We start from the raw sequence: 18959 nt of genomic DNA on the forward strand, positions 1-18959 counted from the left end.
AGCTATGGAATTAACTCAAATTGCTGAGTCTGGGGTATATTTCTCTATATTCTGCAGGTAACTCTATATTCTCTCAATGAATTTGTGTAAATCTTCTGCATAGCTTGTTCAACAGAAGCAGAAGTCAGCTACGTGTGGAAGCTGTAACTTTTCCTTGTAGTTTCTCAGCAGCCTGCAGGAACACACTGTAAGTCATATAGCACGCTCCAAGTCTCTGACGGGTTCCAGTGATCTCACTGGTTTTAATGGAAAAATTAAATTTACCTGTTAACCCTACTGGTATTTTTTCAATGAATTGCACTTGAAAGTAATTGCACTAACTGGTAGTTGCATTTTTTCAATGCTTTTCTGATCCCACACTCCCTTGAGCTGCATTTTGCCACTTACTTCGTTCGGCCCCAGTCATGCAGAGGTTTCAGGCTGTAGCTGTCTTCTCAAACACTTTGTAAGTAGGTTCCTGTGTTATTAAAAACATCTTATGTCCTGGACTCAGCTCAGCTTTTCTGAAAAGTGATCATCTGGAAGTCAGCCTGAGATCCAGCTGCGTCACATGGGTTTTCCCTGCTTTCTGAAACGATCTGTTCCACTGCTTTTGAAGTTTCTGGGTCCTGGGAGCAGGGACTATCCAGCGTGTCACCACTGCTGTTGCAGTGAAGAGGGGAGGCTATGTCAGAGGGCTGATCGGAGGCTTTGCCTGCAGCAGGTGGCAGGGGCACCGACAGGGGAAGATTCATCATGTAGAACACATTGCCCAGACGTCGAGATACCTTTAAAGACAAAAGCACAATTGCAGTAATTGCTTCTTGAGATAGTGTTAAGGCTGTTCAACATCGCAGCTCATTGTTGTGTAGTGATGCCAGGGACACCCAGGAAATTGCAACCATCTTAAAGGGTCATCGATAGGTAGCAAAAGGGAAAAAAAAATCTCTTCTGTTTTCCTTCTCTCATATTTTTCAGGGCCTGGGTTCTCGTGGAAGGAGCTTGGCAATATGCAGCTTGGGAAAGGCACAATGTGCTGGGTCTGACAGCAGCTCCTCTTGCTCTCTAGGTGCTGCAGCACCCACAGGACAGAGGGGAGGCAAACTGCCTGCAGCGAGCAGGGAAGGTGGTTTTAACGAGAGAAGAGTGAGAGAGAGCAAGGGATAAAGAAAAGGAAACAAACCAGGCAAGAACAGAAACACACAGACAGTTGACATTACTGGATGAGATTAAGAGCAGAAAACTTTAAACATAGAGGGACAGCGTGTCTCTGAAACAAGTGAGATTATATTCCCAGAAGGGCTGCAAAAACCTCTACTTGGTGCGTTTTAAAAGCCAGCAAAAGCAAGTCTGTATCAGAGCAATTCTTACCAGCTGGGTAGGGAAAAGAGGAGGGAAACTTGAGTTAATTCGTCGAAAATCTTTTCCATTTCCAACCTCAGCCTAGTCTCCAGAGCTGTTTCACCCTGACTCCACTTACTCCACTTTAAGTATCTCTGAAACTGTCAGTCCTAACCACCCTTTAGTGTCTCCCTTCCTGCTGTTGTAACACACAGAGAAGCAAAAGTAAACTATGCTGCAGTAATTTCTTTTCTTCTATGATTACAGCACTTACCTTGTTAGTAAGAAAATAAAAGTAGTTTAGTTTGGAAAAATCTTGTCCTCTTAGCTTCTGACTCTTTCATGTCTCTGTGACTTGGCATACATTTAAAGATCATACCTGAGAGCGGATTTTTAATGCTGGTCCGAGTTTTAATCCCATTGTATCCAGGAGATGTTCCTCTGTTAGCAGTGGGAGTGTTTCTCCATCAATAGCATGGTCTTTAAATATCTAATGGGATAATAAACCACATCATAGTATGCTAAAACAAACCTCACTGGGGTTTTTTTAATGCTTAATCCTGAAGCATAGACAATAAAAAGAGGAAATAATAATTTTAGTGTTTTGTCTTCATGTTTATCTCTTAACTGCAGTGTGAGGTCTCTTGTTGAGTCACATGGATATCAGCCCATTTGCCTGTAGCTTATCTACTTGTTCTCAGCCATTGCTAGCATTTCTAACGATATTTAATTTTTCAAATGGAATGATGTCTACAAGAATTCAGGGGCAGTGTGTGGGTTATACCAATGTCCAAGAATGCAAAATTGCTTTAATCTGCATAAAAATAGTGCAGGACATGTAGAGTGAAAGACCTGAAGATGTGATGAATGTTTATAATCACCTGGGCATAATCGGAACAGCCTGGGAGGCTAATGATGAAGTTGTACACATCATCAACAGTCCACTTGCGAATGTCTTCAATGGAAGAAATGTCTTCTCCATTCAGGATCAGGCCATGTGCTCCTTTGAGGAAGAAACACAAATGTTATATTTGTAGGACTTTGCTGGCAGATCAATAGGAAACAATTGTTAACACGAGAGTTTTTACACTTCTCCAGAAACTAATACATTAACAGCAGAAGTCACAGGCAGATATAGGAATCCTAGACACCAAAATCATCAGATGATTAGTAGTAGCTGATTCTGGAAGGTTTTCCTTTGCTGGCTTTTTTCGTTTACTGCTGGCACTGTGTGTATGGTCACTACACATACAAATCATAGTGCAGTATAATGAGTGCATTATCCAATGCTTTTGATTCTTTATACTTTACTGTTATTTTAAATTGGCTAATATTTCAATGGAACAAAACCAAGCCTTTGCTAGCCCATAGTGCCTACTGTGAGTTAGAAGGACATATGGAAATGTTATGGGCAGAAGAGAGAGGCTACTTTACAATTTCCTTCAGCACTTTTTGAAAAATTTTAATTGAAATTCCTTTTGCAGACAGGAACTGAACACTTAATGTGCATTTTAGGGACATGGTTTAGGGGTAGACTCGGCAGTGTTAGGTTTACAGTCAGACTTATGATCTTAAAGGTCTTTTCCAACATAAATAATTCTATATTTTTCAGTGATACAGTATATCTTTGGTCGATGATCCTGGACAAACATCCCAGCCTGTTCTCATTTCAGTTAAATGAGAAGTTTTGTAGGGCTCATCCACTGGCACTGGCACACTTGACAAGACCTGCAAAGTTTTAGAAACCATGATTCTTGTACAGCAGCTGGAGAGGCCTGTGCTTTGTGCTCTGTTGCTCTGTTGTTGGGGAGGTCAAATCTCAGAGATAAGTTTGTTCCTAAATGAGTGCAGCTTCCTTGTCCTGTTTGACAAACACAGGAATTATGATGAGTACATTCCATGCTGCTATGTTTCCCCTGAACCACCAGAAGGAGAGGAGAGAATGTAACATGTTGAACTGAACTGTGGAGATCCTCAAAGGGCTGCTAACGTGACAGCTTAGGAGTGACAAGTGTATTGTCTGCAGGGAGTGATATGAACACAGGATGACATCCTGCAGCATTACGGTGCATGGCACAGAGCATTGGAACTGTTACGAGGCTGCTTTGTGACTTTTTGCCGTGCAATTTTGGTGTCCTGCCAGATAAAGCAGCGCTACCTAAGATGCTGAAATATCTGTTATGCCAGCAGGCAGCAGTTCGCAGGTTGAGAAAAACCACTCTCTACCTTTGCTGACTTGGATTTATCAAGTTATTACCATTTGCAGCATATGAATTCTACATTTAGTTGCCATGATGCTATCATACCAAAAAAATTGCTTAAAACAGAGGGAAGAAATAGGAAAGAAAATGAATAGAAATAATATTAATGTGCCATTCTGACTGCAATCTGCAGACTCAACAAACCTGAAGGTAGCAATGGGTTGCTGGGTACTGGAAATCCATATGGTAATGCAGAGAATGGTATTGCAGAAGGGTACATGTACTTGTCATCAAAAGCAGCACAGGAGCTATTGGACTCCTTCTCATTTGTGTTGCTGCAGCTGTTGGTTTCAGCAGAAATGTCGTGAGTAGCACAGTTTTTCCTCAAGCTTTGTTCAAATTCTTTACAGTTTTTGGCCACTGCAGCTGGCTCAGTCTGGGTTTTGCTTTGTTCATGTTTATTTGGTGTCTCCACCTCTGCTTCTTTCTTGTCTTCTTTCTCATCATCTGCTACAGCTGAAGCAGGGTCCATATTTTTGTCATCAGCTTGGTTCTTTGTGCCATTGGCGCTACAGTCTGCGGTTTTGTGATTTCCAGCTCTCCTCCCGGGTCGACGTCCCCTCTCCCTTTGCAAAGTGCTTACTGGCGGGTATGGGCTGGTTGCCATGAGCATAGTGTTGCCATGAATTTCATCCAGGGTGGTACGATGAACGTAGAGGTCACTGGGAAGATGACCTTCAGGTAGTCTGTGTCTGCCACGGAAAGCAATGGGACTAGCTGGCATCCCATGGTAAAGGAAAGGTGCTTCCAGGCCCAGTAGTCCTTTCCGATGAGCTTTCTCCATTTCTTTTTGCTGAAAAATAGCACTCATCTCCATTTCCATTCTAAGAGAGACACAGAGCACAGTTAGGGTCATTTAGTTCCTTCTTCACTTCTTTTTTACAGATGCAGATTAAAACTCAGATAACCAAATAGGCAAGAGTACTGATTTTCTTCCTTCTCCCCTCTTTTGCTATGTGTGAGAGGTCACAAACTGCAGATGGAATGACAAACCTGCCTGTATTTAATATGCTGCCAGGTACATACAGTAAACTAAAAGGAAGAGGAAGTATATCTTCCACATGATGTCCCTGGATAACATTTCAGACAGAAAAGTGGTATTTGTATACTGGTAATGCAGTAAGAAAATTATGCTGAAAACTGGAAAATGGCAGTGGTATTATAAGTGATAAAGAGCTAGAACTATATTATCTATGGAACCTGTGCATACATTCAAAGTAAGCTAATGTAAGTCTCTCAAGTAACTCTCCATTGTAGTTGGCACCTGCACGTGGCTCTGAGAGTGTGAAAGGGTGAGATCCTGGTGGTAAGTGTTCAGCTGATCTCCCTCCTGGTAGATAAAGCCAATGCTCCAGAGGCTGTTCCAGCTTCCTGCCTCTGGCATAGTGGGCAGGAGGGCTTACCAGTGAGATATGGAGAACACAAGGAGCAGTATGTGTCTCCATTGTACCAGCCTTTACTGGCATCAGCTTTCTCTGGAGCCAAGAAAGGGATCCTAGATCTTAGCTCTAGGTTCCTATAGCTCCACAACTTCAGCTGGAGCTGAGGGATGGAGCAAGTGAGGCAATCTACTAGACATAAACCCAGAAGTGCTCCAGCCTGCCTTCCTTGTTTTACAGAGCTTTCAGTGGACCTCCACATTTGTCTTTGGAAAAGGGTTTGTAAGGGCAGCCATGTCTTTAAAGTGCACTGCTTTTTTAACACTGCAATGAGGATAACAAGTCATGGAGAGTCTTTTAGGAGACTTAGCGTTAATGCAACTTTATCAAGAAAACTGTTTGGACAAAAAGTGTCTCCCTTCAGATGATAGTTGTGTGGAGGAATTGTTTGATCATTCCATAACATTCAGGGCTTTTTCTCTGCTCTCTTTTTATCTTTGCGGCAACCTCAACATTATCAGTTTTCTGCTTTCAGAAATTCAGTGGAAATGTTTTGTTTATGTACCATGTCCTTGTACGTCTTGCCCAATTGTCATGGCTCACACACAGCTCTTGAGGTGGAGAAAAACAGGAAAGAATGTTACATTCCTGAATACTCCTCCAGATAAGATAGTCTGCTCCTCTAAGAACAGTAGACAGGGTATTGCTGAACTTTGGTATGAGGCAGAGTCCCTCAGAGAACAAGGATTTGGGACCAGGTGTAGGAGATCATTTTCCAACACCTGATTTCTATAAAGGGCAAAAGGAGCCAGTGCAGCTCTAAAGGTGATGTGTGCTACAGAAAGCTGCTTGAAATCAGTGGAAATTGCCAGGATAACAAAAGACTGGGGTAAAAAGTTATTTTGTGGATTTAGGCTGAGCTGTTTTATGTTGGATTTTTTTCTGGATTTGGTGGGCTGAAGGAAGAGCCTGAACAGGCAGGGCTAACTCTGAGGTGGCTGAGGGAATATGCGTTGGCCCTGCTTGCTGCTAGATATTTTGTTTTTCCCAGCACTTTTACTGTGTTCTAGGAGCTGTATGAAATGCATTGTTAATGTGGATCTTGCCCTTGAGTTCAGTAATCAAGCTTTGCTGGCTGAAGAGCTCTGAAAACTTTTGTCCTAATTCTCTTGAGGTGCCTACTCAGGATTTATCTGTTCTTTGTTCTTAGTCTTGCTCTGTGAGAGGTGCTGCCACTCAGTGTTGTGCTGAAGCCCAGTGCAGGTGTGGCTGAGGTTAGAATTCCTCTATAGAAATGATGTGGCTGTGAGGGAGGGCACTGGTGATTACTTAACAGCTACTGATTACACTGAAACTGGTACAAATGACTGGACTCTCTCTAGTCCCTCTGACGTTCAGGCTATTGGGTTAAACTAGGAAAGGTGCCCACCCTGCTGAGGTGGAGACATGGCTCAATGTCCCAAGGGCCTGGTTGTAGAGGCTTAAGATATTGTGTAAAGCACACAGTGTAAAGTTTAAATTTATTTCTGAGTTTTTGTACCTTCATGGTGTTTGGATCCAGAGTTCAAGGGCTGGGGCTGAACTTTGTAGCTTGTTTGTTTCTTTTCCTTACATCATTTTAAGGCTAAAAGCAGAATCAGGGCAAGCAGAAAGTTCAGTAGCTTCAGACCTCAAAAGATAATCAAGAGCCCTCTGCTTCTCTGAGTGTCCTGAAAAAGTTCCTTAATCCCTGTGAATAAAAACCTACAAAAGGTCTGTAGTTCAATAAAGTGCAGCTGCCTTTACTGCCCTAATCCTGGCACGCACCACAGAGTGAATCTTGCTAGGGAGTACCTGGCAATATTTTGCTTTTGAACCAGTTCCTGTCTTCTGGCCACAGCCTCCATGGATTCTGGTTGCAGAAAGCTGTATCCTTAAAGGGAGAAGAAAAACCTTTAAAATTCACTTGCTTCCTCAAGCAAATGCACAAACCCCAAAGCAACGCAGAGATACTTAATTCAACTCTCAAAAAGTTGTATGATGTGATTCAGCAGGAAGCTAATATGACTTTAAGTTAAATCACATCTGTGTTCATTGCTTTGGTGGGAAAATATAGTAGAAACATGAAGACCACCATTGGGTGTTTGCAGGATCAGACCTGTGGTTACCTGTACCTGCCAGTACCCTTACAGGAGAGAGACAGCAGGGTGGTTGTATTTGGTGTCTTATGTCTTTGAAGCACAAAGAGCAGCTCAGAAAATAATAACAGTTAAAGCAAACCTGTTCCTTCAAGACTATTTTCAGTCTCAATGCCATGTAATTTTAAATTACGTTTCCTCTTGAGAGAGTCTCTTGTTTGAAATCTGCATTGGGGTGGAGGGGAAGAAGCTGATGCCAGAAATTCTTGTTTATAGGTCTATGTGGCATCAAGAATTTATTTGCTCATCTCAAAGAAGGGAACCTTAAGGTATGATCTCTCTATAGAAAGCAATGTGTAAATGTCTGTGCAGTGTGATGTGCATGCCACAGTTGTGTTGTCATGCAGTGACATCCAGCCTTCTCCTTAGAGCTCTGCCCTGTAATTTTGAGCCTTTATTAAAGGACTTGTAGTTGCCTTGCATGAGTAAAATGGCACGTGGTATTATGATTAAAGAATGCGATCAGTAAAGTAGCCTTGTAAAACCGCCAGTGCTCATGCATGAGCAAGCGTTAAATGTAGCAAAAAGTGTTGTTGTGTGGACTCATTTGTTTAGATGTGAAAATGCTTGGGAAATAGAAAAAGAAGAGGAGAGGACACAAGTGTGCAAATGACTCCAACAACAGTGTATTCAACAAAAGCTAAATTGGGTGTGTTTAGACATATAGTTTAGAATCCCCCGCAGGCAGACTGCCTCCTTTTAGTGAGGCTGTTATTCCAAAGAAAGTAAACTGTTATTGACACCACCCATAAATCCACGAAAATTTAGGAGGTGTGGTTTGCTTTCTCATTTACATGCTATCATTTTTCAGGATGCAGAAAAGTCCTTCATTACCTGGGCCTGGGTAAACACGGTTGGACAATAAGTTTGGCATGTTTGCGTGCTGTGGGACTGTGGGCCCTAGGTGGGATGCTATGTGGATCTGTCTTGGGTCAGCTGATGCCATCATCTCAGTTGAAGGTAACAGATCTCTGAGAGGAAAAAAGAAAAAATACATTCAGATATACAAAGGACACTGTATAGTAAAGAACAAACTAAGGGCTCGGGTATAGCACATACATGGTTATTTTTTAACTGCAATATTATAATAGGGACTGGGGCAAAATACCTGTCTACCAGTCGAGGCTCGAACTGGGAGGGAATTGCCTGCATCCTCTGCTGGCCTGCACCCATTAGCTGAGGGTTTACTGCCATCAGCTGATTCCTCATTAGCATCTCTTGCCGCTGCCGCAGTTCTAGCAGAAAGCATATACAGTTCTGTTATCAATGTAGGAAACCAGAAAATGGTTCTGTCTGCAGTATCACTTTACCAGAGAAAATACTTTTCTTGAAGTGACAGCATTTTAGTATGAGTTAGCAAATCACACTTTAATATCAGCAACTAAAATAGATGATTTCATTGTCACCTTAATAATTTTGTTTAAATAATGTAGATTTATACAGTCAAACTATGGTAAAAATGAACAGAATATGCACAGTTGTGTACAAAAGGACAAATTGCAATTAACAATTCATGTATCACTATGAAACAGAAGAGAATAGCAATGAATGCTAAGTTCTCTGCTTGAGAGAGTTTTAATTTCTAATACAGTTTTATTTTTAGAAAAATCTTATTAGCAGAGACCTCCCTTATCATGAGACAGCAGCTCCAGCAGACAAGCCTGCGGTGGTGAGCCAGAACCTCATAATGCCCAGCTATGGCTTTTGTTGCCAAGTTCCTGTGTGACCTTGAATCTTCTTCCAGATGTTTGGCGTCTCTTGATCAAATTGTGAATGCTAAGAATCCCCAATGTTAACTTTTAATTACCTTAAGAGGAGCTTTCTTCCGTTACTCCTAAGACAAATTTGAAATGCCTTTTGAAGACATTAAACCTGTTTCTGGCTGTTTCCTGTACATTATACAGATATTAATAATCCTATAAACAAATGCGTAGTTAGGTTTCTTCCTGCTTACCTCCTGCTGCCATGCCACTTGCTAATCTGTATAAGTGCTTTTCTTCTAGTGCTCCTTGTTCCCCCAGGATAGACATTTTTCTCATATGATCTCGTGGAGTCATGCTGTAAGGAGACAGCAACAACTTCTGTGTTGTAAAGGACTGAATCAGCAGGCCCACAGAAAAGAATAAGGCATTCCAGAATGTAAGAAATGGAGCAGGTGATAAAAATTTTCTCAAGGAAGCAAGTTGTCCTTTTGCCAGTCAGAGCTGTAACCTTCAGTGCTTGTGGATTGTATTGGTTACCATATAGAAGCTTTCAGTTTTCAATACAATCCAAATGTTGCCCTCATTTTATACTAAGTTGTTTGGTGTCCTTTCCATGCAAAGAAAGTCAGGATGTTGGGAAATATCAGCTGCTCAGAAGGATGAAATTAAGCTTAAGTCTTTTGCCTGCAGCCCCTGGTGTATCACAACAGCCCTGGAAACAGCGATGTGCTCGTACTCAAGAAGACAGATCTCTTTGCTTTAATTTGGGAATTGTAATAGCTTGGAGCCCTGTCTACTTGAAGTGAAATGGATGGGAAGAAATGGTATAATAGGAATAAAATGTTCCAAATGACATCAGCTCCTTAAGACTGCCAAATGAAGGAAAAAAGTAAAAACATGTCTTGTAGTGACAAAAACAGTGATAAAAACAACTAGGCTTAGATTAATTATCCATATGTGTACAGGTTCTAGAGCAGAACTCTAGACTAAAAACTAATGCATAGTTGAATAGCTGAAGTGTCGCTGGGGTTGTGTCAGCATTTCTGTGTCTGGCTAAAGAAGTAGGTGGCTAATTCACAAATGATCCTGATACCAGGGGAACGAGTAACCATGGTATCTGCTGCCAGGATTTGGGAGAACGATCTACAGCAGGATTATTTGTGCAGACAGGTGAAAAGGAAGCAAGTGCCATAACCAACAGTCTGGTTGTTAAAAAGCTGATCTGTGTGCACACCCAGGATAGCTCTACAGGCAGCATCTGCACATTTGTTTCAAGAATTTGTAAAGCAAATGATGGATGGGTTTCTTGTTAAGTAAATTAAAATGAAGGAGTTTAATTTTCTTCCCTATTAGTTCAAATGAAATGGATTATTTCTCTCTTCTTAAAGATGAAATATGTAATGCTTAAGTAATCTCGTGTTGTAGATAGTTACAGCTCTGTGAGCTCAGCCAATGTGTGGTATAGATAACAGTGAGGGATTTCTTAGAATGCAAAAGGAGGAGCACAGAGAATCTTCCAAAGATAAAGAGAGCTCAAGTGAATGATACCTTTCTGAGCCTTTCCTTGAAAGTGAGCAAATGGGAATTGTTGTGGAACAATAAGAAATGGAGGACTGACTATGCCACTAAGAGCAGTGGAGTCCTCTCCTCTGGATTTGGTTTCCCATGGCAAGGAAGCCGTCAGTGACAAATGCTGTGGCAGCAGCTACCTTCCATTTCAACTGGGTGCTGACAGCTGCTGAATTCATGTTAATAATCACTCCAAAAAGTTGTGATCTCTGAAGCGCAAATGGCCAGAACAATCCAGAACTTTGGATGGTTTGACTTTTTTATGGCTTACTGACCAATTTGCCTTTAGCATACTATGAAAATGTTATTGCCTTAACCAGCCTTCTCCGAGAACTCTATTAGCTACCTTTTGCTCAGGTCTTTCCTTGTGCCAACCTTGCTTAGTTTGCAAGTTGAAACTTATTTTCATTTTTATACTGCATTGCCCCTGCCTTACTAGTCAATGGCTGTGACTGACTGTTGGCATGATAAAATAAAATCCAGCTGTGGGACCAAGTACACACATACAACAACAGTGAAGACAGGGGTGTTGCAGTGAGATCAAGCACATCTTGGAGTGTTAGCATTGTTATGAGTCCAAGGCAGATCTGGTTGCCAAGTGGTTTGTTTATCTTTAAACCAGCTAGCTAGGGTACAGGAATTTCTAAGAAATACTAAGCATGAACAACCAAAATTGCCTTTTTCCCAGCCAGTCCTTCTCCAAAACAGAACCAAACTCTAAAACCTGTCCATTATCCAAAATCTAATGGAAGCAAAATCCTACAGTTTATTACACAAACCATTTATAATTTGGATTAATCATTAGAACTCCTTTTTTTGCCTTTGATCTATTGATGAGTTACAAAAGATTAAGGGAAAGCTGTCAATCTCATTCATGTGTTTCAGGAATTTACCAGTTCCTTAGTATGGTGAAGATACTTGGTTTGAGCCTCAAAATGAGTTTTCCAAAACCTAGGTAGGTTGGTCATTTCAGCCATTCAGGCTGAGAGTAGAGGCTGTATTTAGACCACGCTGCTAGTATTCCCTCAAAATAAAGAGTTTTTACATTTATAAATGTTATAAAACCTAGGATCTGTGTTGGCTGGGATTCAGGCTTTTCTGACACAGATAAGCCTGTCAAATCCAAGAAGAACAGTACCATGTCCTTTGTTCTTGACATATATATCTGAACATGTGTTGCTGGACATGTTCCCATTTGCCTTTTTTTTAGGGTTCTTTAGACTTAAAGCGGTTTAGGATGCTGGGTGCTTCATGAAGAGCATTTGAGCTGCCAAAGTGCTTCTGAGCTGCTAAAGCATTTTAAAGCTCAGTACTAAAGCGATTTAGTGCAGAACTAAACTTTACAGCAGCTCAAAAAATTGATGGCGACTGGGATTTGCCATACCATGCTGGTCCAGCAAGCCATTTAGATGGTTTCCTTTCACAGATGACTAATGATGGATTGAATACCCGGGAAAGCTGGAATTTTAAACTTGATGCTAACCTTCTTTCAGCCTGATGCACCTGACGAGAAAATATGAAGGTGCAAAGAAACCAGCAGTGGTCCAGATAGGCATAATGGAAAAAAGAGAGAGCTAACCTTTTATTTCAAAAGGCCCATCTACTCTGACCCAAATCCACATCTATCAACAACCAAGCAGCAGTAACTGCGGTTAGAAACCAGTAGCACCAGTGCAACTGTGGTGTTCTCAGTGTACTCTAAGGTTCCCAAAACAAGTCTGGATTTTGTGCTGAGTGGGGAGTATGTTGTACTGTCTGTTGACAAATAGCCTCAATTCAGAGCTGAAGCAGAAACTATCTAAGTACTTTCTTAAAATCTTTCTTTTTAAAAATGAACTGTTCTTTTAAATGCTGGCATTTTCACTGAGTGTGGGGTACCACGTACAGCAGCATCCATAGTGGAGTTGATCTGTACTTATTGACAGATTATTATCCACAAGATGACCAGGATTCACAGACCATCACTTCCAGCAATGTTCATCGTATATGTAATTTATCCTTGCAAGGACAGACTAAGTGGTCTGTTTGTTTGACATAGAAATGATAGAGCATTGAAAAACGTCATGGAATAATATGACTTGAAAGTTCATTCTTCCACAAAGCTGTAGCTTAGTGCTTCCACTGACCCAGCTCTTGAATCATCATGAGCCAAAAGGAGGGTTTGATTCCTTAATGAGGTTTTCACTGGAGTTGCTCCATGAAGTTGTTCTGTGTTTTGTTGGTGTGCCAGTAAATCCTATCTAATTTATCTTGGATTTCTTCTTGGATATATAAAAACTCTGGTATTTGTGGTTAAAAAAAAAAAAAAAATTGTGTGTTATTTCCACTGAAAATCTAATCTATTTTCCCTAGGTGTAAATTTTACATACATTTTGTATGTTTGTTATCCACATGGAATTACTTATTTATTTTCCTGAATTTCCTGTTCAGGGAAGTGTTGAATTGATCAGGTAGGGTAAGTAGCTTAATAACCTAATACAAAGATATGTGTGTGTAACTGTGTCAGGAGGAGACACTGAACTTGACTAATTTATGTTATTCCTTTTAGAAAAAACACTGGTTTTGGTTACTTAGATAGGGTTCTGACTTGCAGATCAAACTTTTTAGGCTACTTAAGATACATACTATTTTCATAACAACCAGCATATTATAAACCCTTGTCACCAATACAAGATCTCTGAACAGGGAAAGTATACTTCTGATACATATATTAGCTGAGATTTGAGAACAGCTCAAAATCTTGCATCAGGGATCATATAAATTCATACACACCAGCTGTCCAGTGTTACCTTCATATATGGCTCTTCTCTGATCCTATTGCACAAATCCTGGCTGTACAGCACATTACAGGGATGAAGACAAGTTAATCTCTACCTTTAGAGTCTTACCCTTAGCAAACCCTTCTTGGCAGCAGGCAGAACCACTCACCCAGTACTAATTCTGTCTCAATTTATTAGATGAGAAGTGGCAAGACACGAACTTCATGAACCAGAAGCATTTGCAAATCTAATCATGCTATATGCAGTTTCAAATATCTGTAGCAGTCTGTGTATCTTTACTGTATTTTGGCAATGCCATTAATACTATTGCCTTATGTATAATATAGACTTGTTGGAAGACTTCTTAGCTAAATGCATTCAGATTTGATCAGTTAATATTGTTTTTATGTACATCAAACACATGGAATTACCCTTTTTAAAAGCAATTCTCAGTATATATTTGGAGTGGACCCATAGAGTGTTTGGAAGAAGCTGAATGTTGTTTATAATGCTCAGGTAAATCTGCCAGAGAAATCTATTAAACATGTAATATTTCACTCATAAGCATGTACACATGTTTATATGATGAATTTCATACACTGTCTCATTTCTATTCCCATTGATTTCCCTTTTAGAGAAGCTCTCCTGTTTATTTGAGAAATTGGGTGCTATTTAATAATATGGGAATATTTATCTGTGTTTTAAACACTCTAATGGTATTAATTGTAGTATGAAGAATTCTTGCCCTAAACCTGTCCTTTGAGTCATAAAGCTAGAGATTGTACATATTTAAGAATCCACAGTCAGCAAAATGAATGACTTTTGGAAAGCAATTATACCAACATTATGTCATAGAGGATCATGAAATACATGAAATACAATGGTGAGGTACCATTGGAGAGGCTGTGGGGCTAAATTCTAATCCTAGATACGTGGGCACAGGCTGCTCAGAGACCAAGATTAGAGTGTAATCCTAAAACTGGATTGAGAACGATACATTCCCTAAAGAAAGGAAAATAACTATATTTATACTGTGTGTCAGCCAGTAGTGTTTGCATTGCGTGTCTTTACACTGAAATGAAGACATGGATGTTTTGCCATTTTTGAGTCAGCTAGTTGTTAAGGTTGCAAGCAGCAAGTCACTCATTTCTTTTAAACGCACTTGGGAAGAAATCAAGGCCTGCTATTGGCAGTGTAAATCCTTCGGTACCTCAATTAGGTTTGTAATAGGAGTTTATTCATCTTTTTCCCACTGGAGTGGCTCAGGGCAAGGGGAAACACTCCTGTGTGCTAAGGGAACAGAGCTGAATGCATTTGACTAAACCCAAGGGTGGAGATGCATTGTGCTGAGTGCAAATACACCACAAAAGCCCTCAAAGCCTGCTAGGTGAGACAGACAGATGGTGCAGGAAAAAGAAGCAGTCCTGCTATTTGATGTGGTATTGAAGGATGGAATAGAGGATAGCAAGCAACTGAGGTGGGGATTGCACTTAGCACTTCCCCTCTCAGCTCAGTGCTGTAACCACAGGACGGGTTTCCGCAGAGCCATGGTGCTGACATTATCCGCTTTTATCTGTGGCAGCACCCAAAGGATCCAGCTGGGATCATGCAGTGCTTTAACTATGCCTTTTCAAATAGTAACTAAAATAACTACGTAAGAACTAATGAAAACAGTGATTGTTACAGAGCAACTGTGTGCATGCACAGGTGTCTGTGTATAACATTTTACTCCCACCCTGCATCCTGACAAACTGGTATGGGGAGAAGCTGTTTACAGGGGATAGGTGTTTCCATTACATTAGTTATATGCAGAGAGATAAAAGCATGACGTAATTTGTTTTCCTTGTGGATTTATTTCATAATTAGAACGACATTTGAAACATTATCCTCTCATCTTTGATTCTTCTAGAAGCCTGAAGATTGCAATATGTGGTGTAGCGGGGTCAGTTAAAGGGAAACTAAACTCTATTTCTTACTTTTTAATGATTTTTAGTTTTAAGGCACAAAGTCATTTTGTTTCTTTTTTAATTTTTAAATACTGGTAATGGAATTATTGGGATGGAAAGCTTTCTAACAGTTACAGAGCAAGGATGGTATTTCCAAATACTGTTAGGAGTGTTTTAGGAAAGCTATTTTTATTTAACAACTCTTTAACTTCACTGGCTAACTGAGAGTTTGAATCTAGAAAACTTGTCCTGAATCCTCAGTACCTTCTCCCTTCAACTAGGAAATTAAGTACTGCAGTAGTATTCAACTCAGCTTCCTGAAACCCTCTGATAAAACAGAAAACTGCATTTGATGTGTCTTACACCACTAAGGTAAAACAAGGTGGTGCAGATTTTTATCATTAATCGTTTCTGGTTAGCTTGGTTTATTACAAAGCAAAAGACAGCACATACCCTCAAAAAAATATTTGCAGGATGTTATAATATATGTAAGTTACAGATATCAGATGCCAAAACCGCTGTTATTTTCCAGACACAAGTGAAGTCACAAGTTTGTATAAAAACTTTTAACCCTTGCGAGATTAACAGATGAAATTGTACACCTGATCCTGACAACAGGCTCAAAAATCAGCATCTTGAACAAACGGAGCACTTTCAGCTCCAGTTCGCAGGATCAGACCATGGCAACATTTCTTGAGCCAGGATTGCCTGCCTCTCGTGCTTTTTCTGTAACACTGGGGAGATGCGGAAATTCACATATTCTGTAACTGAAGAACTCGAAATTTTAACTCCAAAGGCAATATAACACTGCCCAAGCCTTTCTCAGTGTACAGCTAATTTTGCCCACATATTCAGATAATAACAAGATATAAGGAACCTTCATTGCATTATGATAATATTGCTACAAAATATATCATGCTGCATACATTGGTGCTCCGCAAAGCTGCTTGCACTGGGGTTTGTTACAATGACTATGAACATAAGAAAAATTTTAATTAGGTAAATCTAATGTTAGGTACATCAGACTAAAATGGCCAAGTATCTGTGTGACGATAGCCTTGATTAATTCTTATTGCTCACCAATTCAGAAAATCCACTGCTCCAGGAAGTATTTGTAAATCAATGAGGTTTTTCTATTGTACTTTAGAAACATAAATTAACTCAAAGATTAAGCTGTATGGATCAACCAGTGAGATTTTAAGAATATTTTGTCATGGTTAGACAAGAGAGTGAAACATTTGTGCAATTACATTAAGCGACTCAATCTCTATCCCAAGTTTTCTAGAAAAATAGTGACTATGCAGTGACAAGCCTTCTCAAAACAAAACCCTCAATTTGTGAAACAGATCTTTAAGCATTTTGAAAGAGATCAAGTTTCTGTCATAATATATACAGCATTTCCACTTGAATAGGCAGGATTATTTATCCCTAAGAATACGTATTGCAGATTGGTAAGAAATCAGAACATAGTTAATCTCGTAATTTTTTTGTATCACCTCTGCCTACTCCTAACTCTACTCTCTTCACCCCAGTGCTGCTCTTAAAGAAAACCACCATGAGGATGTCTCCTTTTTTTTTTTTTTAAATCCTCTCTGTTTCTATTGTGAGAAGTCTTTCCTAGCAAAATATGAAAAATCATACACCTCTTGTTACAGCTTAGCAGATGTTGCATCCCCATCTACATTAGAAATTAATGCTTTTTATTTCATGCATACTTACATCTATTGTGAAGACCTTAGTTTTGGGAAAAATGAGGACACCATGAACATCCAAGAGTATGTGCCTTCGCTATAAGTCTTCCTTTCAAGCTGCCTCAGTAATGTGATTGGCAGCTTTTAAAACACATCAAGATTAACATGTCAAAAACTGCCTTAACTAACGCTGACTTTACTTTAAATACAAATTGAACTGATCTTGATTAGCTCTCATCCCTGCTTTAAGCCCTACCCACTCTGACATCACAAGCCCTTCTCCAATACCATCCCCTAACCAGGCTGTAAAAACATAATTACCAGAAGAGCACTACACTGATCTGATAAACCTATTTCACATTTAACCTGCTAAGCTGTTGTTAGCTTTTAAGATGCTTGATGCATTCACTTAAAATCTTCCTGTTCCAACAAGAAATACAAGTGAAGGGTAACAATTGCCCAGCTCTCATGCATTGTTATCTATTTATACTGATTTTTAGAAAGGACATACTTCTTACCAGTGGCAAACAGTTTCCCCAAAACTGTGTTATCCCAGAACTGTGTATCTGAGTGGATTGGGGAGAACTGGAAGATGGAAATCCTGTTAAGCATATTGTGAGGCTAACACAAGGATCAGATGGTTATACTGCTCAAGCCGGCAATTTACTCTTTAATTCTCACTGTCAGTGAGTTACCTCTCAGAACAACTGCATGGTAAATGGCAGATTTTTAAAATGTCAGGGTGTGGTGAGTTTCTTCCAACATCTGTGTCAGCTGATGGGATGTCAGGGTTGATGTTTGTTAATCCCTTATTCACCTGAATAAAGTTCATTAAGTGCTCGCTGCAACAACAAAAATTGCCCCTCATCCTCTCTTGAACACTAACACAATGCTTAAGCCTGGAGAAAATGGACTCATTCCTATTGAACATCATTCAGAGGGAAGCATTATTGTTAGTGAAGGGATGTAATTCTGCTATAGTTCAGCACATCCTTACAGAAAACAGGTTTTTAAAATAATAGAACACAAAATACATATCTATGGTACCTAATATGGGATTTATTTTTTTTAAGTGAATGTGACACACTATTTTTGCTGTAAAAGCTGTTTTGCTGCTGTCTGGATATTCTTTATAAAGAAGAAAATCACACCCAGAATCATTGTTTTAGTAAAAAAAAAAATCAATACTAAGTTTTAAAAACAATTTTGGGAGTTCCTTTAAAAAAAATAATTAGAGAGCAGCTAAAATAACCTGAGAATGATTTTTTTTTTCATGTGGTTCACCAAATCTTTACATGTGCAGCTGGACAAGGAATTGAAGGAGCCTTTTAGGCTTAAAGATAATTTTCAGCTTGTGTTCAGTCCACCTGGTCTGTAACTGCCTACAGAAGCCTTGAAATATGCTGAGTAGATACAGTCTTGAAAAGAGTTCCTCTGCTGGGATTTTTCAGGATTGTCTGGGTGAGGCTGAATCAAACATTTTGTTAGATATGGGGTTGCCTGAATAAATTATAAGTGAAGTCTTACATCAGTGTACATTTTTCACCATACGTCTCAGTCTGTGTGAATCACATTTCAGGAAACCCACAGAGAGTTTAATACTAGGAAAAATGACTTCCTGAGGCAGAAACAAAACCAGCAATATAATAAGGATATATATGGTTTTTTTTTCCTGTTTTACCTAATGAGAGAAGTTTGGAGAGAGAGAACACCACTCTGCAAGACCCCTGGCATCCAGCCTGTGGTTTCTGGCACAGAGGCAGAATTGCTGTAGTTAAGTGTGACAGCCGCAATTCATAAAGATGGTCCTTTTAATGGTCCCTCTCCAGAGAAGTTCCAGTTGCTGACTGGATTTCACAAGCATCAGACAGGGCTCTGTGTGTCTCTCAGCAGTCTCGTTTCTGCTGTTCATCTTCAGCTGCAGGAAAAATGGCAGAACAGCAGAGAGGGGAGAGAGAGGGATGTAGGAGATGAGTTATGAAAAGAACAAAGTATTGTAGAGTATATCATATTGATCTGGGCCTTGGTCTGCTAATTAGTATCACTGCTAGCTAAGATGGTTTAGGACAGCATAGTCCCACTTTATCCCCTTTCCAGAGAGGAATCTGAGCGTGAGGAAACACTGGCACTCAGATTCCTCTGTGCAAAGGGGAT

The 18959-nt window shown here is 39.9% G+C and overlaps 1 protein-coding gene across 1 annotated transcript; it reads right to left on the reverse strand.

The window, feature by feature from the left end:
- Nucleotides 1–110: 110 nt before the first annotated feature.
- Nucleotides 111–16984, reverse strand: SAMD7 (sterile alpha motif domain containing 7). The gene is made up of 9 exons (XM_069864639.1): nt 16834–16984; nt 9092–9195; nt 8246–8372; nt 7972–8108; nt 6794–6872; nt 3726–4405; nt 2202–2323; nt 1700–1810; nt 111–767 (listed from the first exon to the last, which is right to left on the reverse strand). The coding sequence occupies exons 2-9, from the start codon at nt 9192–9194 to the stop codon at nt 495–497; spliced, it is 1632 nt and encodes a 543-aa protein (XP_069720740.1). The 5' UTR covers nt 9195; nt 16834–16984; the 3' UTR covers nt 111–494.
- Between the last annotated feature and the right edge of the window lie 1975 nt (nt 16985–18959).

The sequence above is a fragment of the Phaenicophaeus curvirostris genome, chromosome 10 (assembly GCF_032191515.1).
Source record: "Phaenicophaeus curvirostris isolate KB17595 chromosome 10, BPBGC_Pcur_1.0, whole genome shotgun sequence".
In the NCBI taxonomy this organism is placed as follows: domain Eukaryota; kingdom Metazoa; phylum Chordata; class Aves; order Cuculiformes; family Cuculidae; genus Phaenicophaeus; species Phaenicophaeus curvirostris.